The sequence below is a fragment of the Aythya fuligula genome, chromosome 1 (genome assembly GCF_009819795.1).
Source record: "Aythya fuligula isolate bAytFul2 chromosome 1, bAytFul2.pri, whole genome shotgun sequence".
In the NCBI taxonomy this organism is placed as follows: Eukaryota; Metazoa; Chordata; class Aves; order Anseriformes; family Anatidae; genus Aythya; species Aythya fuligula.
The window spans coordinates 13,646,725-13,673,266 of record NC_045559.1 but is presented as its reverse complement, the minus strand read 5'-3'; the positions used below and the strand labels follow the sequence as shown (position 1 = coordinate 13,673,266).

General features: G+C 41.0%; 1 protein-coding gene across 2 annotated transcripts in view; it reads left to right on the top strand.

Moving 5' to 3' along the window:
- The first annotated feature begins 904 nt into the window (after nt 1–904).
- The window catches only part of RELN (reelin), a 286,617-nt gene continuing 260,979 nt past the window's right edge, over nt 905–26,542 (top strand). For both annotated transcript variants that reach the window (XM_032192390.1, XM_032192399.1), the window contains exon 1: nt 905–1,139. In XM_032192390.1, coding sequence (XP_032048281.1) covers nt 905–1,139 — 235 coding nt within the window. The remainder of the gene's footprint in view (nt 1,140–26,542) is intronic.

Here is a 26,542-nt window from a genome sequence, read left to right as displayed (position 1 = left end):
ATGTTCAGCTGCTCTTTCCCTGTGTGGCCCCTGCTGGGTTTGCTCCTCTTCCTGGGCACACACTCCTGGGAGGATGACATCCCCCAGTGTGTGTGTAATTTTGGAGATGGGGAGAAGGTTTAAGGTTTAATTATTTTCCTCAGCAGTGGGTGCAGCAGTGGGAAGGGTTGTGGCAGAAGGGCAGGGGCTGGGAAGGAGGTGTAGGAGAAGAAGAGCTGGGGTGAGCACACAGGGACTGGGACAGGGACAGAAGGATGGGGCGAAAGGACAGGGGCTGGAGCAGAGGGACAGGGAGCGGGGCTGAGGGACGGGGCTGGAGGCAGAGAGACAAGGGCTGGGGCAGCGAGACAGGGACACGGGAGCAGGGGCAGGGACTCAGGTGCTGGGAAGGGGAGCAGGGGCAGGGACCGGGGCGGGGACCCAGGGGCAGGGACCCGGAGCAGACAAAGGGCGGGCGGCAGAGCCCTGCTCGCATCCCGCAGCCCCGCACCCGAGCGGGGAGCGGGAGGCGGAGGAGGAGGAAAAAAAAAAAAAAAAAAGAGGAGGAGGAGGAGAAGGAGGAGGTGGAGGAGGAGGAGGGACCTTCCCCTCCCTCCCACCCCGCCACCGGGGGAAATAAATTATTCCCAGCCCTCTCGCTCCCAGCTCCGTGCCCCGCACCCCGGCAGCGGCAGGCGGGGACAGCGGGGCAAGCGCAGCCTTCGGCGGGCGCGGAGGGGCCGCCCTCGGCCGCGGACAGCCGCGGGGCCACCCCGTCCATCCCACCCCGTCCCGTCCCGTCCCGTCCCACCTTCTCCCGTGCCGTCCCGTGCCGTCCGTCCCGTGCCGTCCCCGCGGAGCGGCGCGGAGCAGCGCGGTGGCCCCGCCGCGCCCTGGATGCCCGAGCGGCGCCGGCGGCAGCAGCATGGAGCGGCGGCGGGGGGTCCCCGGGGGCTGGCCCTGCCTGCTGCTGGCCGCCCTGGGCACCCTGCTGGCGGCCGGCCGGGCTGCCGCCCCCCCCCGGGCCCGCTTCTCGCCCTTCTTCTTCCTCTGCACCCACCACGGCGAGCTGGAGGGGGACGGCGAGCAGGGCGAGGTGCTCATCGCCCTCCACATCGCCGGCAACCCCGCCGCCTACGTGCCCGGCCACGAGTACCACGGTAGGTGGTGGGGAAGCCCCCCACTGTGGGATAGGGGTGGGAGGGGCGGCGTCCCGGCTGCGGACACGAGTTTAGGGGGAGGATAACAAAAAATATATATATATCCAGGTGGCTTTTTGCAAGCAGCCTGGAGCGGGAGAGGAGGGTCCGTGGGGTGTGCGCGGCTGGAGGCGCAAGGATGCTCCCCCCGGGCAGCCCCGCGTGGGCGAGCAGGGGGCTGCGCCGCTCGCAGCTTTCTCGCCACCTCTCCGTGCGGAAAACTTTGTGGCAAAGGGGTTTGGTTCAGGGGAAAGTGCTCCGAGGTGCAGTCCTGCTCCTTCTTCCCCCCTGCGCCTGCTTTAGGGTTTGCGGCGCTGCACAATGAGCGCGAACTTGCGGTGAGCATTCAGAAGTCAGGAAAAAGAAACGTAGATCTGTATTTCAGGCGCCTCGCTCGGAAAAAGATGCCGTGTGCTAGCCCCTGGTTAAAGCTGGAGTAAAACTCCCGACTGTGACATATTCCAGCCCAGAACTGAAGTCCTAAGTAAATCGCAGGACTTCAGAGTTACGTGGCCGCTCCGACGGGTTTCTTTTTGTTGGTGCACAGAGCACCAACACCAAACGTTCATTTGCACAAGACCTGAAGTTTTTCCCTTTGCATAGCCTTTAACAACACACTTCTTCCTAAATCCATGCGAAACTTTGGCTTTTAAAGTACTGGTGCCCTTTTTAACTCCCCGCACACATCAATTACATCATGCTCGGTTTTTTCTTTGGAGCCCCGCATCTTCCAGCCCATAACACGCCCTCGGACCGCTTCACTTGCATTCAACCTGCTGAGCCTTAATTCTGCTGGGGTGGGGGGTGGGAAGAAAAAAAAAAAAAAAAAAAAAAAAAAAAAAGAGGCTAGAATTTCCTTCTTGACAATGCCAGACTCTGGAGGTTTTGCAGCGCGGCTCAGGCTCCTGAACAACGCTTTTTGCAGCGGTTTGCAAGCGAGGAGCCCCCTGGGGGACCCGGGGGGCTGGGGGGGGGGGCGCGGTGCCGCTGCGGGGAGGCTCCCGCTGGGACTGCGGGCGGCGGTGGCGGTGAGCGGGGTTTGGTGGTGAGACGGCCCCGAGGAGCGCCGGCTCCTGCAGGTGGGCAGGGGAGGGTTTCCCACCGCTGGTTTGCATCGGAGCCACCTCCTCGGCTCCTTTTTCAGCCGCTCCCGGCTGTCGCGGGGTGTCCCGAGCGGTGCGGGAGCTGCTGCTGCTGCTGCTGATGGTGGTGGTGGTGATGGTGTTGATGAAGATGATGATGATGATGCCGGGTCGTGCGTGCCCAGAAGAAAGTGCAGAGGCTGAACTTGGCAGCTAACTTGCGCCTACAAGTTGAAGCTATGCCCCGACGTGAGCCAGCCTCACTCCCTGCTCATAGCTTGCAACGCTATATATATATATATATTTTTTTTTTTTTCTCCTATTCTGTGCATCGATTAAACACCTAAGTGTGCCAAAGCAAGGCAAGAAGCACCCCTTGCTTGCTGTGCTCGGCGCAATAGACATATCCTTCAGCCAAGCGCCCTTAGTTAGATATTTTGAAATATCTCGTTTGAGTATTTCAAAATTAAAAAATTCTCAGTGTTAAATACAGCACGAGGAAAAGAAGTTTACGACCTGAAGAAATAATTTGAAGCAATCTGGGCTTTTATGTAGCTCAGTTTAATGATAATGGCAAGTGCCAGTGCGCACGGCAGCATTTATCATTTAAAAATCAAACTTTAAAGGTGGTCTTGTGCAAACAGAGAGGTGGAGTTTTGAATGCAGTACAGAAGCACAGGGCAAAGGCAGATTTGTAAATGTGTAAATGTAAATTCACCTGTGCAGAGGGGACATTGAGACACAGTGCTCTGACTCTTTACAAGGTCCAGGGAGGCTCTGGTTTGCACTCTGTCTCTGCTCCGCAGTCCCAGTGGCAGGGGACAGCAGCACCCAGAAGCATCAAATTCAAAGATGAGTGAATGGGGTGAAGCCATATGTCAAGGGCTGGAAGAGAAGAAATAGTGACAAAGAAACAAACAAAAAAACCACCCACCCATCCATCCACCCACCCGAAAAAACAAACAAACAAACAAAAAAACAGCTAACAACTTTCTGCTGATTAGTTTACACGCTCCTTTGGGTCCTCAGGGTGGGAGTGAAGCCACCGTGCAGCCAGCAGAGCTGTGACACTGGCTCACTTCTATCTGCCCAACTGTCCCTTGTGCTGCCTGCGCCCTGGGAGAGGAAAGGGCTCTGCTGGGGAAGATGGGGCATCAGGCAAGCACCAGGGCTTCTGCAAGTGATTTATCTGACACACTGGATCCAGCACTTTATTTCTCCATGCCTCTGAACTTCACAATTAAAATTAAGACAATGATATTCCCTACTTTGCATAGGTAAATTGGATACTTTGGTGTTCAGTACTTCATCCCCAGCCCTTAAAAGGGCTCCCAGTTTGGCCCTATTCCTGCAATCAGTAAATATTTAAAAACGCATTGACTGATTGAATAGGAACAGAACTACTTCACACATAAATACACTCTTTTGTATACAGGGCTGATTTGATAAATTGGTAAACAGTTTTATTACCTTTGGCAGACTTTTATTCCTTGAATTAGCTTATATTAAATTTAATTAAGTCCTTGAGCTGGCAAAGCACTTATGCACTTGCTCAAATCCAAACTGACAAAGTGTGCACTTGTTTAACATAGGCACCTGCTCAGCTTCCTTCAAGCCAAGTGTGCTTAAGAGCTGGGCTGCGAGGCTTGCTCGGAGATTTGCTGTTAAATAGTAGTGCTCCTATTTTCTTTCTCCCCTGGGTTTTCCACGGTAATCTACAAAGCAGAATACAATTTCTTCAAGATTAAAAAAAAAAAAAAAAAAAAGTACAAATTGAAAATTTTTATGCAAGTTTTGGGTTTATTTCCAATCTGCGGTCAATTTTGATCGTTCATGTCAGTTTGCCTACAGTGCTGGGAGTGTGTCCTATGATTTGCAGGCAGATAAGTACATTGGAATTGCATAAAGAAAATAAAGCATGACTGAACATTGAATCTTCACTATCCTTAATCCCAGAAACTTAAAAAATGAACGCTCAGATTTGTAGTATTAAAAAAAAAAAAAAAAAAAAAAAAAAAAAAAAGGAGGGGGGGATCCTTTACACATTATTTTTTCTTATCCCTCAAAAAAAAAAAAAAAAAAAAAAAAAGGCTTTGTTGTCACTCCAAACAGTGCCCTTTTCCCAAGGTTTCATATTTAGAACTTTTAGGAACAACTTTGAACTGGCTTCCCATGATTGCTGTTAAAACTCATAATTCTACCCTTAAAATAGTTTCCTTTATTGAGACTTGAGTTTCTATTTCACTCTCCATTGTTCCTTTTTTTTTTTTTTTTTTCCCAGAACTGATTAACCTTCAGTCCCCATATGTTATCAGTTTCCATCAATGACTGTTACTATTCTTAGATATACTGTATATTGTCTGGAACCATTGCTTTGATAGGTTGTAAAAAAATGTTTTCAACTATTTTAAGTGGTAGTTATGCACTCTTTCAGCACTGATAAAAAAGTTGTTCAAAGTCTGGCCAAGTCCACCTTTGTTACTTAGCCACTGTATTTAAATAGAGATTGTGACTTGGTACCTGTTTTCATTAGGGTTACTTACATTTTTGGTACCAGGCTGATCTGCTGGATATTTTTATTGTTGATTCTGATTGTTCAGATTAATAAAAAATAAAAAACCTGTGTTGGAATCTGAGATGAAGGAGGGGGTAAGAGAAAAAATAACTGGGGAGTAAGAAGTGATACTGCTTGAGGTATGGAGAAACAGGGTTATAAGAGAGTTGCTGAGACTTGGTGATGACATCTTTTCTGTCAGTTATGCCATAGTGTAGAGAGGTTTTTGTGAGAGAGCAGAAGTTAAAAGTGCAGAGAATGTGATGTTAATGATGGTGCATGGGTAGGAGAAGAGCAGATTTTTATCCATGTTTTCCAGCATCGTTCTGAGAACTATGTCAGATTTTGAATCTTCTGCAGGATATTCTCTCAAAAGCATTTTTCTCATCTACTTATACTCTGCTCAGATATTTGGAAGAATGGAGACAGGCATATTTTTTTTTTGTTTTAAATTGCAGGAACATGTAGAAAGTTTTGCTCAAGGGAGTCCAATTAGCTCCTGGGATTTATTCTGTAACTCTTAAAGGACATTTAAATTAAAAACATGACGATGGCAATAAGTAACAATGGCAAGAGATTTATTAAGAGTGGGGGATACCCTTGATCTTCATGACTCTTCTTTCCTGTCAGGTCTTTAGCAGCATCCTGCAGCGACATAAACGTTTCATAGCACATTGACATTTTCTTCTGGGGCCAGCATTTACACAAAGTCCTCATCCACCAGTGCCCGCAGAACTTGTTCTGGCTATGCTACGTTGTGATTGGGATTTTTGTGCATAAACCAAAGTTCACAAAAGCACAACAGATGTCTAAGTATTTTGGTTTGTTCTTTACGTGGTCTGCAGTTTGAGTGTATCAGATCTGAGCCTTACTTATTGTGGTTTTGAGTGAATTTTCTTATATCTTTACCTTGGCTAACAGATTATCTCTACTTCTGAAGCTCTTGTTTGGTCCCAGAGTTCGTGTGATGTATGTTTGCAAATTTTAAAAAATTCTGCTTTGAAGATCTCTTGACCAGAACCTTGAAAGAAAAAGGTAGACAGGGTCATGATGTTTCGCTAGGGAAGAAGTTAAAATGTAATGAGTTCAGCTGTCATCATTCTCATTCCTGGGCCAAATAAGCAGTCAGCAGATGGCTCAGCCACAGATACGGTCAGACATGGGATTTATAAAAGGAGGTAGGAAGTCCACAAAGGCTTCCATGAACCCTTTCTTGCAAATTTGTAAGAGAGATGTAATCTCTGCTTAAATCCTTTCTCCCCCCATCAGGGGGTTGCTCCCCCCTGCAAAGGAGCGTTGATTGCCCCAAATAACAGAAATCATGGTCAGCACAGCGTGCCAGCCTGACCCATATTTGGCAGGTGGCATCTGACTGTAGGACAGAAAAGATATGGTTGGAGTTACTGGTCTGCATGGGGCTGGGTGCGCTCAGCATGTCTGCGTGCGTTAGAAATTGCTCTTCCTCACTGCCTGAGCTGTCCCCACAGCACATCCCCCTGGACAAAAGGACTCCCACAGTGGTGAAAGGATGCAAAAGTGCTCCCTCAGTGAGGGTATTGCATGTGTTTTCTTCTTTTTGAGTTTAAAGAACATATTTTTGAACACGTATCAATGGAATTGTTGAAACCTGTCCATGGTAACAGCTTTTAGGTAGATTTTTTTTTTTTTAAGTTATTTTTCTTATAAATAACTAAAAGTTGTAATTTTATATATAGATATGTATCAAGATACTATGTTCCTGTGTGCATATATAGATAGATAGATATAAGCCTTCTACTTCAGACCTAGGTTGACCAGTAAACAACTTGTGAATAGACTGCTGTGTCACACCGGCATGCAGTGCAACTCTCTAATGTTTTTGCATTGACTATTCCACCAAAACTGTGTTGCTTCCTCAGGTAGAACACAGGTGAGACTGTAGGCTGTCAACACTTCTAATTTTCCTCATTGTTCTGTTGATCTGAGTTTTTAAAGACCACTGCTTTTGAAATACTCTTGCCCTTTAATAAGTGCAATAACGCAGTATTTGCACATTGACTGATCGAGGTATGATTTTCCACCTGATGACAGACCTGACGATACAACTGAGATGTATTCAAATGCAAGCTCTATTAGCTGTGTGTGTCTCATGCCCTACAGCTGTGGTTTAGATTTGCCATGAATGTTTTCTGCGTGAAGAGGGAAGGAAGTGGCACTGTCTTACCTCTGAGAACAAGGAACCTTTCCGACCAGTCCTTGGTGTGAGAATTTCAATAGTCTCTGATGAAAGTTTCAGTCTTTTTAACATGCTTCCTTTCTTTGTGTTAGCATTTCCTGCCTTTTCATCGGGCATAAAAGGTGCATAGAGTGGAAATGTGTGTCTGGAATATTTTTGTCATTCATGTTTTTTTTTTTTTTTGTTCCCAGTTGTGACTGGCCACTGGTATAAACATAGTGCACGCTCTTACAATGCAACTTTTACCATTGACCAAAGTCCAAGAATAGATTGCTTGTGGAAAAGACCTTCCCAAGTTCTTAGGTGATTCCTTCTTGCAAAGCCTGCTGCCTTTTCTGTTCACCCTTCCCTGGGGTCAGACCTGGAAAATTACATCCTTAGGGTGGACCACAAGGTCAGCGTGGTGTGGGCTGTGTCGAGGTAATGGCATTACAGAGGTAGAAATCCCTCAGAGGCATGCCAAAGGGACCTTCTCCCAGGTCTCCCTCCACTGTGCTCAGGTCCCATCCACAGGGGACATTCCATTTTGGGAGCCTGGTATGTGGGATTTATGTGCAGGTAGCGACCTCCATGGAGACACTGGGACCCTTGGCTTCTCTCCCTCCTCCCCTTTGGGATCCTTCATCTTCCCAGGGAATCAAGATGTCCGTGACTTGCCTGGTAGTGTTCCTTCACTAGATGCTGTAGGCAATGCTCTCTGCAATAACACTGGAGCCTGGAAAGTAGGAGGTGTCTGGAAGAGCTGGACTTGAGGGGTCTGCAGAAGTTGTAGAGGAGCAGATGAGAAACTCATCTGCTTCCAGTGACTTTTATTGAAAAGCAGTAGCTGTTTTCCTGAGGTCTTTGTAAAGTCCTTATTGCCATATTTCTTCATCCTGGTGGGGACCTGGGAACAAAGCAGGCTGTTCCCAGCTTCTGTCTAGACACTTTGATATTAATATTGGTTGTGAGAGCTTCACAAGTGTCTCCTCAGGGGGTGAAATCAATGGAGCTTTCCAGCCCAAGTCTGTTGCCTGCGAGAGCCCGGCGTGACAGCAGGCAACAAATCCATCTCTCTTCAGGTGCAGGCTTTACCCTGCACTATAAGTTTCAAAAACTTCTGGTAGCATATTCATCAGTGAGTTAGCAAGGACATGATTAGCTGGCTCAGGTTGAAAGCCATTTTTCCTGTGTACGTTGGCCATGCTCTTGAAGAGGACTAGTTCACAGGTTTGCCGTATGGGTCCTGCCCCTGTGAGCTCTCTCTGCATGATAAATGCAAGTGATGAGCAGGTGATTGACCTTTTAACATCCAAAAACAGCAGCACAACCCTCTGCGACCTCTCCCTGTGTCAGGCCCCGGGATGTGAGAAGTCATTCATCACGTCACTGGGCTTGGCGAGGTCACTGCCACTTGGTTCCACTTTTCCCACTGCTCTCCAGGACAATACAATAGATAGGAAAGAACAAGAAATATAGATAAAATTTATCTTTCTGGCTAGAAAAAGCTGTGGTTTCCAGGCTAGAATAACCTTCCAATGTTCCTGTCTCACAGGGGAAATATGCTGGTAGAGGAAACAAGCCTCCTTCCAGAATTAGACACATTCATCTGGACATGGGGTGAAATGATTATCAATACCACGAACTGCAGAAAGAAACCAAACAGCACCACTGACCCAGACAAAGATCTGGGTCTAACAAAGAGCTGCCCAGCCATGTACTGCAGCAAGCAGGCTCATTTGTGGGGTGCCAGGTCTTAAAATTAAAGATTCCCTGCTATCAAGTGCTGTAAAAAACTCTTCCTAGTATGTTTGAAATAAGGGACTTCTGGTTAAACTCCAAAGACAAACATTTTTGTAGACCAATTGCTCTGACTCTGGCCCCAAAAGACTGTAGCCTTAACATCACTCTGGATGGCACAAAGATCAGAAACCTCTGGAAAATATTTTTATGCTTTCCAATTATTATAGTTGACTTGTTGATGACTGATATCCCATCAGATGGGTTTTCAAGTTGATAGTATTCTGGTGTGAGACACAGAACTTTATAATTGGTTCATCTAGAATTGCTGTGTTTGTAATGAGTAATAAAGTAATTTAAAATTTCATTTTGAGGAGGATGAAAACTGATTGTGTAACAGTGTAAAATTTGGTATACGTTGTACGGGAAAATGGAGGGAAAGTGAAGCATTTGAAATACTTTGTTGACATTTTCAATACAAAGTTTTGAATTCTGTTTTGGAAAAGTATCTTAATTGAAAAACTGACTATGAAAAAGAAAAGAAAAAAAAAAGTTAACCACATAATCAGAAAATGAAATGAGACTTTTCTGCTTGAACAAAATTCTTTATCCCATTTTTTTGGGTTCATTGAAGATTTTCATATTGACCTAACTGATATTTTAATTTATTTTTTTGTGTTAAGCCCCTCAGTACTTCTTCTTTTATGTTAACCCAAGCTGATCTCTTTTTCTTTCTTTTTCTTTTCATTTTGGTCACTGAACCAAAAATCAAACAATTCTACTTCTGACAAGTTGACCATTTAATTTCCGGCCACTGAACAGACCTGATTCAAATAAGTAACCCTCACGACTCCCCTTGCATTTGTTCCCAAAATAAATTACAGAATAATAATTTGCTCTTTAAGGCACTGAAGTGCAGCTGGTAGCAATACTGCCATTACCAAGGTAACAAACTCGTGTTTTCTATAATGATACCTGTGGTTGCTATGTGCCTTCTGATGTATACATTGACCACATTTGCCTTTACATCTAGTCATTGTTCAGTTTTTTTCCTCACCAGAATTTTTTCCCCCAATTCAGTCTTTCAGTAAAAAAGCCTTAGAGGAGATCTATCACTTTTCTCCTTCTGGATGTCTACATTTAGAGGACATTTCTGCTTCCAAACTTGAAAACCTGTTATAATGCATCTATAGAATTGGCATCTATTTCACTAGATAAATAGGTCTTAATTTCTCTAAAATTATCTTTCTTTTATTTTTATATATCTATATATTTCCCCCCCCCCTCCCAGAATGATATTTACAGAGCTGCTCGCCTCAAATAGAAGCAAACTGTTCAGAGCAGACTTAGAAATTGGCATCAAGAGATGCAGGTTTATCTCATTAAGAGAAATCATCCCCAATGTTCTTCATCGCTGTGCTTTTCCTTCAGCATGTTGTCAACATGGAGTGAAAATTACAGAATTGTAATGGGGCTGTGATGGTTGTGGAGTTTGCCTCAGCCAGAGGAGATGAAAAGATGGGGGCTTGGCCAGGTCTCTCCCCAGCCTCTGGCAGCCCAGATTACTCCAATAAGCCTCTGTGGACCTTTCTACAAAAAGAGAAGGAAGTTTTGTTTCATCAAGTGGTAGCAGATGTTAGGGAGCTTTCACACCATTCATCACTGAGAGAAAGCCAGTGCTATGGCATCTGGCTGTTTTCTTAGTACAAATCGTTTTTTTTTTTTTTTTTTTTTTTTTTTTTTTTTAAAAAAAAAACAACAACAAAACAAAAACCTCTAAACTGTCTTTGAGAAAAGATGCTGGTGTGCTATACACTAGTTACTGTTCTTTTGGGTCTTTATCTAAAAATCCAATGTACAAGTCCCCCCAGGACCCCTTTTCCCAGCTGGTGATATTAAGAGAACAAATTCTTCTGGTATGTGCAGCAATTTCCTTCTGGGGAAAAAACAAAACAAAATAAAACAAAACAAAACAAAAAAACACCACCAACAACAAAACACACATTGAAAAATTAATTGCAGTACAATATTTTTCCTGAATGGACATCACTGACTGCTAAGAAACACTGCTGGGTACTCATTAGTGACTTGTGCCACATCTATTAGCCTTTCATTCCAGATTCGCAAAGCTTGCACTTGTTGCACTTACCAAGTATTCTCTAGCTGCAAGCAGTCAGAAATAGGAAAGATAGATAGATAGATAGATAGATAGGCAGACAGACAGAAAGACAGTTTCTCTAGAGCATGTTGATTTTTCATAACACACAGCACTCATATAGTAACTATTAAGCACAGTACATCACACCTTTAGACTGGTCAAATCCCTGACAAATAAAATCAGACATTATGTCTGACATGTTGGAAAAATTTATGAATCTATTCCTCTAAATGAACACATGGATTGCAGTTTCTGTCTCTGCCGGGGCAGTGCTGCCTCACGGTGAGGCTGACCCCTGGTTTCTGGTGCCAAGAGGTGGATGCAGAAGGAATGAGCCGGCCTGAGGGAGTAGGCAGGGTCCTGAAAGAAACGCACAAGCTCAGTGCACATGGTGCAGCACAACATTGTGTTTTCACTAGTGCTTATCCAGTCTCTGATTCTATTTCACTACCTGTACCACCCCCAACCTCCACAACCTGTATGGAAATTTTTCCTTCTCTGCAGTTGTCCATGGCAAATGAAACAGGGACACTCCCGATTTTCTGTGGAAAATGAATGGCTTTTAGAATAGCAGCTCTGGTTTTACCCCATTCCAGGCAAGTTAGTTTGGCCCCTTCAATGCTGAAAAATAATATAATATTTATATAATATAATAAATAATATATAATATATATAAGTAATATATATATATAATATATAAAAAATAATATAATATTTAAAGTTTTAAGCTAACTCTGTTAAGCAAGGCATAAAAACAACAATTTATTGAGTCTGCCCCCAAGAAGCCTAGGCAAGGTAGTGGAATTAGAAGAAAGCCTGGATTAGGGAAAGGGTGTTGACATATTTCAGAGACATTGCAGAGAATAATATTGGACATAGCTCCAGAAGGAAATATTTCTAACACAAATCTCATATCAAATACAAGTTCCTTTTGTGCTGGGGTGGTTTAGCTCATATCCTGTCTGTCTGGATAAAGAGGACTTCACTAACATAGGTATGGTATCTACAGATTGAGTGAAAAGGGACTGGGCCCTGGTTTAAAGATGCACAACATGAAGATTTTAGTGAGGTTTGATTCTTCTCCTCTTCTGTCTCTTTTGGAAAAAGCTGATCTCATTGTTCACAGAACACAGCTGGATTGACAACTTCCAGCTATTGACCCTCCCCCCAGACTGCTAGATGGATGTATCAGTAAGAAACCTGGTCAAAAGATCTGGATTAAGTTCCAGCTGTACATCACTTTGGTTCTCATCTCTTCTGCTGAATTTAACATGCGTTTGTGGTGTTCATCATGCGAAGTACTTGTAATGAATGTAAATCAGAGGGGAATCATCTTTTTTTGTGCCTTTTTTTTTTTTTTTTCCCCTAATGTCAAGAGCACTGTACTTTAGTATAAAAAGAGATCAGTGCCTTTGTAATTAGCTAGACCAGAATGTGATGGCCTTTTTACTTTTGGGTGTAACTTGCTGGTACCTTCTATAGGTATTTACAGCCGGGGCAAAGTAAGAATGAATGATAAAACCACATTGAGGAACACATTCCTGTGTTCCTCCAGAACAATATGGAAATTTTTACATATGATGAAAGTATAACAGCAGGATAATAAGCTGCTTGAGCTTTCTTTTAGTTACACATTTAAGAGCATATTCCATGATACCCTTTGTCACATATCTGGATGCTTTGTTGCTTCTTCAGTCTTTCTGTTGAAGGCAATCTGATCGCTGCTGGGATAAATAGTTACACGTGTTGGGTGACTAATGATTTAGTGTTCTCTTCAGAATAGGAAGAAGAGGCAAACAAGGAAATATATGTGAGTGGGGTGGCAGAGATTTTAATATATATTTCGGGATCCTGGGTACTTAGTAACTATTTATTATGCTGACTGACTCTGTGATGGCAAGGCCTACCGTAATTCCTATCACATGCCAAAACACAGCCCAGCCGCCTGGTATCTGGAAAATCTCCCTTCAGTATTTCCCAGGAAGAGTCCATTCCTGTGGCTTAGTTCTGGCTTAGTTTTTGTATTGGTGAGGGAGCCTTTTAAGTGTCACTTAACTGTTAATACCATGTGGGGAAATTAGGAATCGCTGGGAGAACTCCCAATTCCACTTACAGAAAAAGGATCCCTGTGATATACCTAAATATAAACTTCCTTAAAGGAAGTGAAGCTCATTTTTACTTTCCAAGAACACAATGCTGTTGAAGGATACAGACATAATTTAAGTTTCTGTGACTTGTTCAGGATGCGAATACCTTTTGTTGAATTTGTAGCCTGCAAAATCCTGTGTCATCCAAAAATCTACAAGACATGGAGGAAGAAAAGCATTTCTCAAAATTACAGCAGGATTTTTACATACTAACTATAAATATCTTGCAACTGTACGATTTGCTTTTAAATAAAATAAAGCTGCTTGCTGTTCTTGCAAAAATGAATTGGGAAAAGGGATTTATCTAGGGTAATTCAGTTAGATGAATGGAGAGATATGTCCATCACCACTAACGTGATGGTTATTCCTTCTAAATATAAACTTACAATATTACATATTAGAGGCTTGATTATACCGTTAAGAAGATTAGAACATTTAAACAGAAACTAAAGGCTTATGTGCCCTAAATATAAAACCAAAAGGAAAGGTTTTATATACAGCAATATCATGTTATTCAGTACTTCTGAACAAGGTATTTTCCCCATGAAAATACCTGTAAGGAGTAATCAATGCATGCTGCCTCTGGGGATAGATGAGGTGCTTGAAATCTAATCTCTTTCCAAGTGGTAATTTAAACATATACAGGTATTAATTTTAGTATATTTGGGTGTGTTTGTTGGAGCAGGCATAATGATTAGATACAATCACGTCCACAAGGGCAGTTTTGTGGATTATCCATTTTCTGTAAATTATTTGGGCCATCTTTTAATTGTAGAAAATGCGGCACATCTATTAAAAGATGTGACAGAAAGGAAAAACGGCTGATGATGCTTCTGTGATATTTCTATGAATTGGATCTATGAATTTAAAATATTTAACATATATTAAAGATTTTAGTGTCTTTTAATATTGTGCTTGACTTACACAGTGCCATCTCTAAGGACGTAGTAGCTGAATCTTTTGATGGTATTGAATTTATGACATTGAATTTAAGACTTTTGTGCTCATGTCATGAAGCTTGTTAGGTAGTGTTTAACACGTCTCCTTTTTCTTTTTTTTTTTTTTTTAAATTCTTGTTCTTTATATCCCATTCGTTCTCCTCAGTGAAAGATTTATAGTGAGGATGGGGGAAAACCTGATCTTTTTCCAGTTATCTTCCTGATGGATAGCACTCCTTGATTTCTTTTCATGCACCTCTCACATTAGATATTCTGCACCTTAATCACAACACCATCTTACCTCCTCGATCTTTTAAGAGCAAAATCATTATGATTATAGATTAAATTAGAAATATTATCAGATATTCTGCCTCAGGGCTTGTCTTTTTTTCCCACTCAAGTCTCGCTCCCTGGACAAGCCCTGGATGGAGGAAAAAAAGCGCTTTAATTGAATCCAGTGAGGGATGCTGGACTGAAGTATTTGAAATGGCTGGTCTGTCCCAAAAGGAGCTGGTCTTAACTAACCCTCAACCCTGTTCCCCACGTGGCCTGGACATGGTCTTACTGTGCTCCAGCCTGCAGCCATGCCAATGGTGCACCATACCATTCAGGCTTCAAAACTGCAGTGTGTTAATAGTTATATGCCTACAGTTAGGAGGGAAAATCAAGGAGATATAGATGCCCAGGGAATTGGGGTGCTGAGTTTTCTGCCCAATGTTTTCTCAGGACAACTTGGGTGCCGGCTGTTCCCACACTTGGTTGGCCATCAGTAGCGTGTCCACTGCTGGTGCTTCCACTGGTGCTGCTTGCTGCTTGGGCTGACAGTGGCTCTTGGAGAGGAGGTTGGGTCTGACCTGAGCTAAGATGCTCTAAAATTGCCTCCCATCTTCCCCCAAAAGCTGGGTGGTGCTCCTTGGCCTCTCCTGGGGCTGTTTATGCTTTTTGTTCTACCCATCAAAATTCTTTAAAGCCACATCCTCTAAAATCTATTAAAGAAATTAACCTTGCTAGCTTGCACACATCTTCAAGAGCTGCTATACTTTAGAACCTAAACTTCCCTTTATTTATGTGATTAGGTCCACTGCATTATAATGTCCATAATATTAAAATGTCTATGTATGTGCTTATTGCTTCTGCCGCTTTACTGCTGTTCCCATTGGCAGAGTAGGACATTGTAGTAAGATCGATATGCTAAATAAATGTTCTTCACATTTCTGTGGTGTGGTTGCATTTTCTGCATGCTTATGCTTGAAAATAAATGTATTTTCCCCTGAAGCAAATTTAGGTGAACGAGCTCTTTTCGAAGGTATTCCAACTACACTGCCTGTTCTCTTCCCTTTTGAATGTATTGGTTAATTTCAATCAAATCTAAGATAAAGTTACAGGTTGTAAAGACAGCAAATACCTGAAAGCTTGATGGAAGTCATTAGGTACCAACCATCAGAAGTCAATGGCTTTTAAGCCAAAGGCTGATCTAGTGGTGTGGTGTGCTATGCAACAGTGCATTTAAAAATTAGATGATTTATTTCTATATTTTCGCTTGTCCTTTGTGGGAATTATAAGAATTTTAATGTAGCACAGAAAATCCTTTGAGATCTTCAAATTAGAAAAGTTCTGTTGAAGAAGAGAGTGCTTTTTTTTTTTTTTAACACACAAAACAATTTGTGACTATAATTGATGATATGCATATGAATCCCTTGAGTTAAATAAAGTGAATCAAATAAACAAAGTAGTTTGTCTTGCTCATATGCATTGTCACAATAAAAATAATAAAACACGTATGTAAAGTAATTAATTTGCATTAGTTTCACACACACACAAACAAAGAAACACCTGAGTGGCAATATTTAAATTTGCATATCATCCTGGGATCACTTTACACTTAATTTATTTTTTGTATGAAATTTATATTTGGGTCATATTCTCTGTGGATACAAATGGGATTGTGACTCCAGTGGGTGAAATTTTGTCAAAGTGGTCCTTGGCCTTTAGACAAATCTTTATGGTATCAAGCAAACTCAGGGTCTAATGCAATTGTAAGGAGTGGTTTTAGGCAAAAGCAGTGATACCACAGAAGCACTCTGGCTTAGGTAATGTTTAATACTTTTATAGTCCAATAAGTACAATGCTGATCAAGACACCACTTACCAATTTCTCTTCCTGCAATCTGCCTGCCCTCTGCCAACCACTGGTGTGTGATTAATTGACTGACATGAAGTCTGTTATTTACATTGCAGATATATTGTAAGTAGACTCCAGGTGAAGCTCACAGCATGCTGCATATTTACCACCATATGTTCAGGAGGTTGTGAACAGAAAAAAAGTAAGTCTAAAGCCAGAGGAGGTATTAGAGGACACAATAGAAAAGCTAATTATAAAAGCCTTCAAAAGCAGTCCCTGCTTCACCGTTTGATGTCCCAGTACGTAATTACAGAGAACTAGGAAATAGGGAAGATAATAGAAGGAAGATAATAAAGGGAAGATATAAAAAACAGGGCATGGTAGTTTGTGACAGAAGAAAGCAAAGCTCCTAAGCCATTTTTCCGTTAGCTGTTGGAGGGAAGGGAAGGCTGTGAGAGGAAGGAGGGGGCAGCCGTCCTGGACAGTGCAGCAAGGGGAGGTAGAAGCTCGGGGAGCGGGCAAACTTTGTTGGTGCCTGTTTGCTGATGAAAACTGGCATTTGGCCCTCCTGCAGAGGCTCTGCACCAGGCTGTATGCCCAGAAAGGGAGCCCTGAAGGTGGCAGCCATATTGCCCTTATGGATATTAATTTGTTCTCTTCAAGCAAGGACAGCATGGGATGAAGTCGCCCCACAGCATGCCACCCTTATTTTAAATCCCACTGTGGGCTGCCTGTGCAAGTACAAACCCTCTCTCTGCACTTGTATTATGCCACACTAGCCCACACTAATATATATTCTTCCTTGCTTTTTATATCGCTTTGAGCTAGGCACCCTCTCTGAGGATCACAGTGTGTCTTCTGTTGTTTTGTACAGTGGCCAGTGAGAGGAATTCAGTGTTACAATTTTAGATAAAGCAGAAGAAAAATGCATAACTAAGGCTTAGCTTCAAACCTACAAGTATGTTAAATCAGTATTTTTTAGAAAAATAGAGTCAGTCTGATTCCATTAGCTATATATGCAGCAGAGAGTAGGGGTTTGGGGCAGGCAGACCGTGGCCCTGGAAATGCCAGCTCACATTTCCCTGCAGCGCCTGCAGTGATGAAGTCTTCGCTTGTGCCTCAAAGGGCCTTCTCCAACACACGGCTCAATTATTTGGACAGTAAGCTGATTAGAGGATTTGAAACCAATCAGCCAAAAATGGTTGATGCAAACCTCCAAATGACATGTCAACTTATTCTCAATGAGGGCTGAGTGCAAAGAGGAGATACATTTCAAATAACAGTTCTATAAAAGTATTTAAGAATGTCTTCAGAAGGTGTTTCAGAGCAAACGGGTGAGCAGTTGGCAAATTGCTCTTTAATATACCTCTACTTCCACTCAGGCTGATGCTGGGGACTCACGTGGGTGCAGAGGTGCTCACACGCTATCCTGCCTGCCTCCCGGGGGAGGTGTGAAAGTTCTTAGGTTGAGAAGAGAAAGCAGGAAAAGAGGAATATGTTGGTTCAAAGAGAGGACAGCTTGGAAAAGGTACCAAGAAAATTAGGTGCTTAGTGTCTACTCACCTACTCTTCATTTTCCTTTAAAGAACACCCCAAAATTATTAACTGAAAAAAAAAAAAATCCAAATTCCCCGTTCAAAAATGTCTTTGCAAATTTTATCTCTTACTGGATTTTAAGTATGACTTTGTGATAGTTATTTAAACAAGTATGGGGTTTACTGGAACAACTTGGGTCAATGAGCATGACAGGAACAGAATTCCACAGAACTTAAACCATAAAAATTCCAGAAAAAAAAAAATTATCGTATTTTGCTGTGAGTTGTTATGGGATGATTATGTATATATTTGTCCATGGTACAGGGACAAGCTAATGTTAATGGCATAAATGTACATTTCCATACATTTATAATTACATTCTGGATGGCAAATGTTCATCGATGAAATAACCTTGCATCAAATTTATCTAACATTGCTGAAATTAATATACGCAGTATTATATTAAGTTAAATATCATCCATTAAACTTCAAAGGTCTTTTTCTATTGTTAAAATAGTCTTGTTATAGAAAGAGCATGCAACGGTAAAGAATGTCAAGAGGCTCCTATGAGGAGGGGAGGCACCTGCTTGGAAGCACAGCCTCCGCCTGCTGTTCCACACCTCTGTCACCACTGGACTGCTGGAAATAGCAAATGTGGGATGAGGACTTTGTGGGTGTGTTTAATATAGTTAAATGCTGAAAGCTAGCACTGGGATTTCTGATTGGGTTGGGGAGGTAGAGAGCTTCTTTGCATAACATTTGCATAATTTTAGATTCTCACTGTGTGCGCTGATGCCACATTCAGGGCTTTCTAGCACAGAGAAGTACAGATGAAGTTAATGGGATTCCCGATGCTCAAAATCATTGAAAAATCAGATTCTAAAAATTTCTAGGTGAAGAATCAGAAATATACACCTCTGAAGTTAGCAAACAGTTTACAAATGTCCCTGGTTTCTCACACCTTTTAATACAGCAAAAGAGTTTGTATAAGGCCTCTTCTTGTGTAAAGCCATTTCTAACTACTGTTGTATTTTGGTCTGACAATGATTACTGAGTGCACCTTAAACTCAGCTTCCATAAGACATACTGTCATCTGTAATGACAGTAGTTCTACATTCACCTCAAAGAGATTTTCCTGTCTCAGACGTTTCATAAGGACATGGAGTCTATTTTACAATGTCAAGTTTAGTGCAGAAAGAGGTGCAATATGATGAAATTCAGGTGCCTTAGAAACATTACAAAGTCAAGCAGAAGAAAATGAACTCACCTTAAGCCTGTAGAGACTTTATTGCCAATACAAAATGAAAATAGCGCACATTATACCACCATTTATAAGTTGAAGAAATTAAGCCAAAGCCAGTGAGACAAACCCTGTGTAGTAAGACATGCTACAGTGTTTATTTCTGCACCCAGAAATTGTGCCTATTGTGGCAGAATTTGAATATAAACAGTAAATAAAATAAATTCTCAAAAGCTTTATTTCACTAAGTAAGTCTCTGTGCTTTTCTTTCAAATGCACTGCAGTCTGTGGGGTGCCTCCTAATGTGCCTTGTAGGATGGAGGTTTTATAGGAATGGGATATGATCTAGAACTCAATGAACAAGAAAACAGCAAAGCATCTCGATGTAAGAAAGGGGCACAAGTCTTCTGCCATAGTACCAGGTGCTTACTCTTCCTTGTCAGATCATGAGCTAAGAAGGGATTTCATCCAGTGATGGGCACAGTACCAGCGGTGTCTGATCTGACACAGCTGGCAGTGTGAATCTGGGAGCGAGTCCCCAGGGGGGTCTTGTTTTCTTTATATTCACATACAGCCAGGAACCTTCCGTTTACATGAAAAAGCTTTTTTGAGTTTTCTTCTGAGACCTCCCCTGCTGCTTGGAGTTCTTCCTCCCATCTGAAGGAGGAGAAAAGCAGATTAATATTATGTGAATCTCATAGAATTTCCTTAAATGATTCTGTCCCAAGTGGGATGAAAATCAGATGACATTTACATCAGAATAATTCCTCTGCTCCGGAGTGGAGTGTAAGTGTCAACATACATGTACATTCAAGACCTGTGTGGGTCTTACCTGCTCCAGGTGCCCTTTTGCAACACAAGGCACTTTCCCACACCTGCTTTTTTCTTTTACTCCTGTCCCTCTCTCCTTGAGAAAATAAATGAGTTTTATCTGCTTCTAATCACAGTATTATTCTTATTACTTTGAAAGTATAGTCCATGCTTGCTTTGATAGTTTCATGTATGGTTGTCGTAACTGCATAGGATAGCGAGTTCTTAAGTGGTTATGTGAAGGTAAAATAAATTGGTGTTATTATGTCTTAGGTTTTGGGTTGTTACAATGAAGCCCCTTCACTTTCCAAAAGCACTGCTTACACTAAGAGGAGATCTCTTCTAACATCTCAGTTACTGGTGTGCCCTGCGCATGCTGGACTGGAGGAATTCTTTGAAGGTTTCTGTTGACAATAAATTGATGTATTTTATCACAATGTGAAACATGGTAAAAAATGAAACTTGCCAGCCCCGTTTGTGAGGCCATCTGTATTTCCAAATATATATATTTATATATATAGACATATAAAAATAAATAAAAGAAGCTACTAATTATAGCAAAGGGTTGTCCTTTACTAACAGAAAGAAAAATCACTTCAATCTCAGGCATTAAGAGCTTCGCTACATGTGGCTTTATGTCTTGAACTGGGATTATTTCTCATCTATTATGGTGCAAGTTATGAACAGTGCTTTTCCTGCAGCTGGAACACGGATGTGGATTCTCTGGTGTCTACTGATGTGGCTGTGTCAGTCTTCTCCACCTGGGGATTGAATGGGTCCTCATGTCTGTCCCATGTCAGTGATTTTTGAGAGGATTAATGGAAATGCAGTAGTTTTTAGATGTTTACCCTTTTGTCATATTTAGTTGAAATCAGCTAATGGGATCAGTCAGGGAAATATCTGTACTAAGTAATGTGTTAGGCTGCTTTCTGTATGGAAGCCAGATGTGTCCAGCATGGGGTGTTCCTGGTTTATCTGCCTTCTCTTAAATGAAGGGGAGCTGAGTACACATAGAAAAAAAGTAATGTTCAGATTTAAAAGGAAACTACAATCACAGAATCATTTAGGTTGGAAAAGACTTCAAAGATCATCAAGTCCAACCATTAACCTAGCTCTTCCATGTCTACCACTAAACAAGCACCACATCTGCATGTCTTTGAATTCATCTTAGGTGGGTAAAAAAAAACAGCAGATTTCAAATGTGAATCTGTTCTGATGGGACATACAGAAAGGTAAGTTAGGACAAGGAAACAGGGAGAAAATCATGTGATCTACAAACTACCTCCAAGCCAATTAATACACATAGAAAGATGCTATGAACCTTGATGAAAGTCTGTGTCCAAAAGTGGAACTTTACACTTTTGTGATACTGGTGCTTCTCATGAGAGGACACTGACATAATTTGCCAATATTACCAAGTATTCAGTTGTCAGGTAAGAGACAATAGAAGAGCAAGGTCACTCTATCAAAATTGCCATGAAAACTTGCTAGCTCAGAAATAAAATCTACCCTCCCTGTCCTTTGCCATGATGACTTATTTTAATGAAAAAACTAATAATACTTTACTCAGCTGTCAAATGGCCCCAGGCAAGTGGCTGAAAAGAGTTTTACAGCCACTGTAAGGTGGGTGAGGAATACAGGAGAAGAACAGCTTTTTTATAAGAAGCAATACTGTGATCATCAGGAGAGACAGAGAGAGAGACAGGTACAGAACCTGGCCAAACAGAATGTCTGTATGTATTTAAATGCATTCTCTGAGGTGCCTGGGTTGAATGTATTGTGATGGATATACTCAGTAATAAAAAAAATGTGGTTTTAATAATTGTCCTTCATAGAGTAGAGACTGAGCTACCTTTATTTTAAGACTCATTCAGGCCATTTAAGGACACTTTCTTACTTTTTGGAGAATCATTTTCTGAGCACTTTTATCAGAGTGAAAATAATTCCACACCATCTGAAATATTTTTTCCATCAACATATACATGAAACTTTTAAAGTGCATTTTAGTTCTAGCAATATAATGAAAAACATTAACTTGTCTGATTTTAAAGGCATTTCATCCTTAGAAGTAGCTCAACTGGTAAACCAGTTGACTGCAGGTGGTTACATTTGCTAATCAGATGGATAATTATTATACATTGGTAAAAGAAAGACAGCTGCAATTGCTATAGAAGATTGTGAGGAGTTTTTTAGCATAACAATGAACAGCAGCACCTGCCTTTCCAATATGCTTTACAATTATGCTACTGGTATTATTCCCTTGACCCCCCATAGCACAGAAGGATCTAGGCAGTGCTCTAGCTATAGCTGAGAAGACAATTTCATTTCAAATAGCCCTTTGAGTTTGCTTAAAACTTTCCAATAATCTTACCTTTTTTGATCAATGTTTTTTAAAAGTTTGCTTTCATTAAAATGTTTTGCAGATGTTTGGCAGACTTGTGCATGGCTGTTTTTTAATTACTGGTTCTTGTGAAAAAAATTGTCACTTGCTGGAAGAAAACCAGGTTCCAAATCAGTATTTTCAACTTGATCGGTTTTAAACTCAGTCTTGAATGTGTGTAACTCATAGATTGCCCATGGGCACCTGCAGGTTTCTTCACTTTTGTGATTAGATCTGTGATAAGTTTGAAGGAATTTGATTTGCAAGAAAGAAGCTTAGATATGTGTAAGTCACTTGAAAGACATAGGTATGTCTTTATTGTGCTACATGTGTGGTATTTATTTGCATATTAACTTATAAATGTACACACCATTCATTTCCCATTCTCCCTTAATTTAATCTCTCCCAGTCCCTATTTTAGAATATCATCTAGGTAAATTGAACTGGCCAAGGAAGGCTGCTTGTGCTGCCCCCCACATGGCAGATGTAAATCAACACTTGTCAATGCAAATTGCTGAGGAAATGTGTAATTGTGGAAGCTGTGCTTTCCTTGTCTTTGTAGCTACTTGCACTAGACGTTAACCATTCTTCAGGCCTGTGAGGGGAAGGCACACTGAACCTGCTATGATATGCAGAGTACTTACCTGTGTTAAGAGGAAGGAAGCCTTGAAAATGACTTCTTTTTAGCATTCTCTGCTTCACAGAAAAGCTGCTTTTCCATACTTCCCCTCTACTGCTTATCAGTGTGGTGTCACCAGCTGCAATATTATTTCTTACATATAATTATTGGTTTGAAAAGTGAATCCTGATTTCTCACAAAGAACTATCTGCTTCTTTTTGCTGAAAGATAAGACCACTGGGCTGGAACAATTGTAGGAGTGGTCTTAGAGTTTTTCCACACTAGCATTTTCTGTGTCCGCTGTTTCACTTTTGCAGCTACAGTTCCCATCTTTTTTTTTTTTTTTTTTTTTTTTTTTTTTTTTTTTTTTTTTTTTTTTTATCTGTAGCTTTTCAGAATAGTTTACAAATGGCCAGACCGCTGCCTTAAGTGCACAGAAATTGTAGCAGCTACAATTCCCCTGAGGTCCTGGCCTTAAAAGAGGCTTGCCATTCTCCTTTTACCTTTGTGTTTTCGCCCGTGGAGGCAAAAGACCATTGCTCACAACAAGCAATTGCTTGCTGATCTTGAAGAGCTACATCTCAATGCACTTCATTTTTAATACATTTGGCTTTTATTGCTGCAGGGGGGTTGTTTGTTTGTTTTGCCATTATTAAATCTGACCCAGCTATTAGATGGTGCCTTTCTTAACTGGATGAATATTTTTCTCAAATTCCTCTTAGTTCCAGTCAAATCCTTTTTTTCCCCACATTTCAAGGGGACAAAGTTATCTCCCCAGCATTGTCAGCAACATATGCAGCAAATTAAAGGGTCTCTTTGGTTTTCTTTCCATCCTTTTTCTTGTGTCTGATGAAAAAATATAGTGATGTTAGAGCCATTTTCCATTGTTCTTTCATTTGTAGTCCACTTTACATACTGAAAAACTTCCTTTTTCTGATACTGATTTGAAAGTTCAAGTTCACCTGTGCAGACACAAGTTTTGTTCCCTAATAGTTTAGGTTTTGACCCCATGCTTTTGTTCTATACACCAAGAAAATAAATTTCTTCAGGCCTTCTCTAATACAGAATAACTCTTTCTTCCCCTCTCCTCCCACTGCTGGGCTGTGCCTGACACACTCAGACTGGTGTCTTCTCCAGGGTTTATGTGGGGGCCTTGTATTGTACCACCTGTAGATGTGAATACCATTGTCCAAAAGAATTTGTACCTAGATGAAATAAAACGATATTCATATATAGAGATTTTTTTTTCCCTAAAAACAAAGCAAAACAAAACAAAACAAACAAACAAAAAAAAACACATGAACAAACAAACAAACCTGTGGGTTCTAGAAGCTTTGGAATGTTTTTTCTGTTTATCTTTGCACCCTTTATACGTGATTTTTAATTGATTTAAGTTGGTCTGTGCTCATGGGCAACCCTCTAAAAATTATTCCATCGCTCATTTGGAACACACTGACTTTTCCATGCTGGGGGAACTACATATGTGGTCAGGGAAGAAAAATGTGTTGGATGTTTGCTGTTGGAGAAATCTTGTCATTGATCCAGTTCAGCATCCAGGTGGCTGGTGTTCCTGTGGTTTGTAACCCTATAATCTATTTTTCAAAGTGATTTTATATCTCTTTGGGTACAGGTCAGAGTTTCTCTTTCTCACCATGTTACAGGTTAGTCCAAAGTGATATGAAAATGAGTATATATTGCTAACCCAAGCTATACACTTTTTGATGTCCTGCAATTTCTGAACAACTTCAACATTTTTTTCCTCCTTCTCTTTTATCTAGGGATTTTCTAATGAATTTTTATTTTATTAATTGGAAATAGAGAATCTCAAAAATATGTTTATAATCAAAACATGGATCTTATTAACAGAATCAGCATCTTATATATCTCAGCCTTTTCTAAAGAGGATTTTCATTTCCACATTTTCAATTTAAATGTTTCTAAGCACTTTGTTTTTAAAACCACTGGTGAATAGCTAGAACAATTCTTTTATTGTTTTTAAAATTACCATTATTGCTAGAAATGTAGCCAGATATCGTGTTTGCTTTTTACAGTGAGGGAATTTGTGGATGGATAAATATCTGTACATATTTTTGCTTACCACAGCTGGTGTTTTGGAGAAGATTTACTATACTAACACACTAACACTAATACTGTGCAATATCTAAGATGCCTTTAGCATGCCATTTATACTCATCTGAGTGATTTTATGAAAGTATGATATTAGTAAGCCTTCATGAGTAATCCATCATGCCTAGGAGACTTAATCAGATTCCAGATGTACTTACCCCTGGCTTAATAATTGTTATTTTCATTATTACTGTCCTTATTCCTGTTTCATATGTGGTGAAAGTGTTGAGAATTCCAGTTACATTTCAATATATTATAATCTTGGTTCTCCACAAAACGCAGCCCAGCACAAAACTTACAACCACAATTCAGATGTTATGTGTGTTAAAAGCTCTTGTTATTCCTTTTAAAAGACTGTACAAAAGTTTAATATTTCTGCAGGACTGTTGAGGTAGTGGCATTAAATATTAAAACTTTTAAATGTGCAGAACTGATTAATTCAGAATATATCAGAGCTGCTCATAAATATTTAATATCTGCATTTTGCCTGATTGGATATAATTTAAGCTATGTGGTTCTTCCAGCACTGCAGGACCAGGTACTCATCTTTTATTTCTAGGAATGGTTTAAACATTGTTCCTTTTATTACAGGTTAATATTAATGCCTGGACCTTCCGCTGTTATTGTTCATTCTTTCATAAAGCCTACTTCAGAACTAATCATTTCAAGTCTTAGCATAGCTGTCAAAGGTCTTTTTAAGAGTACCTTTTGCAAAAAAAAAAAAAAAAAAAAAAAAAAAAAAAAAAAAGCTCTCATGTTGAAATTTTCACAAACTCAGGAGACTGAAAGTTGAAATTTTGTCTTTCCAAGATTTATGTATGTCCATAGAAATGCAAAAATACTTTGAGGAAGGACTGGGACTAAGCCAGTCCTGGAGTTAGGCTCAGGTTTAACTTGTACTAGCTTGAAGTTGCGTTATTTCACAATGAGCAAATTAAATTAAAACAGTTCAAGAACAAGTGTTAGTATCTTTGGGGAAGGTAAGATAGACCTGACACTGACAGGCCTGTTGCTATGTGGCTGATGAACCCCAAATAGATTCTGAAAAATAGCTGTAGTGGTAAGCAAGCCAAACAAATGACAGTGGAGAAAGATTCTTTCTTTAAGACTTTGAAAAAGTCCAGAACTTTCTAAAAAGTTGTTCTTCGTGAAGTTTGCATATGCCTCTAGTTTTTGGTAGATTAGAAAAACTCTCCTACTGTGTTCCACAAAACTCGTACGTGAGAACAGTCTGTGATCACAAACAAAAAAGGTTTTCCATGTCCAGAGACCAGGGAAATGTATCCAAAGTACAGTGTTGCCAGCTGGTGGGGCTGAAAGACTCATCAACCAGGTTGGACTTCACTTTATAAAGCTGTAAATTGTTTACTACTTAGTTTCTGTAGAAGTTTCCACCTGGCTGGTTTGTTCTTTGGCAGAATGAACAGCAGTGGGAGTCAACAGGGGAATGCACAGAAGATGCTCCCCTTTTGCTGGTCCTGGGCTTGAGCATCCTTGGCCTTCATGGCCTACAAGTGCCTGGTGTTGTTAACTGCTTCCCAATGCTTTGCTCTCTGTTGGCAGCGTTCTGTGTTGTACAGTTCCATGTGCCACCCCAGAGACTTCTCTTCTGTAATGCAGCAGCTCAGCCAGCCTCATGAGTTTCTCCATAGTGTATAGAATGTAAAGATGTGAAGGCAATAGATCCATTCAAAGTTAGCTCTAAGCCAGATCTCATC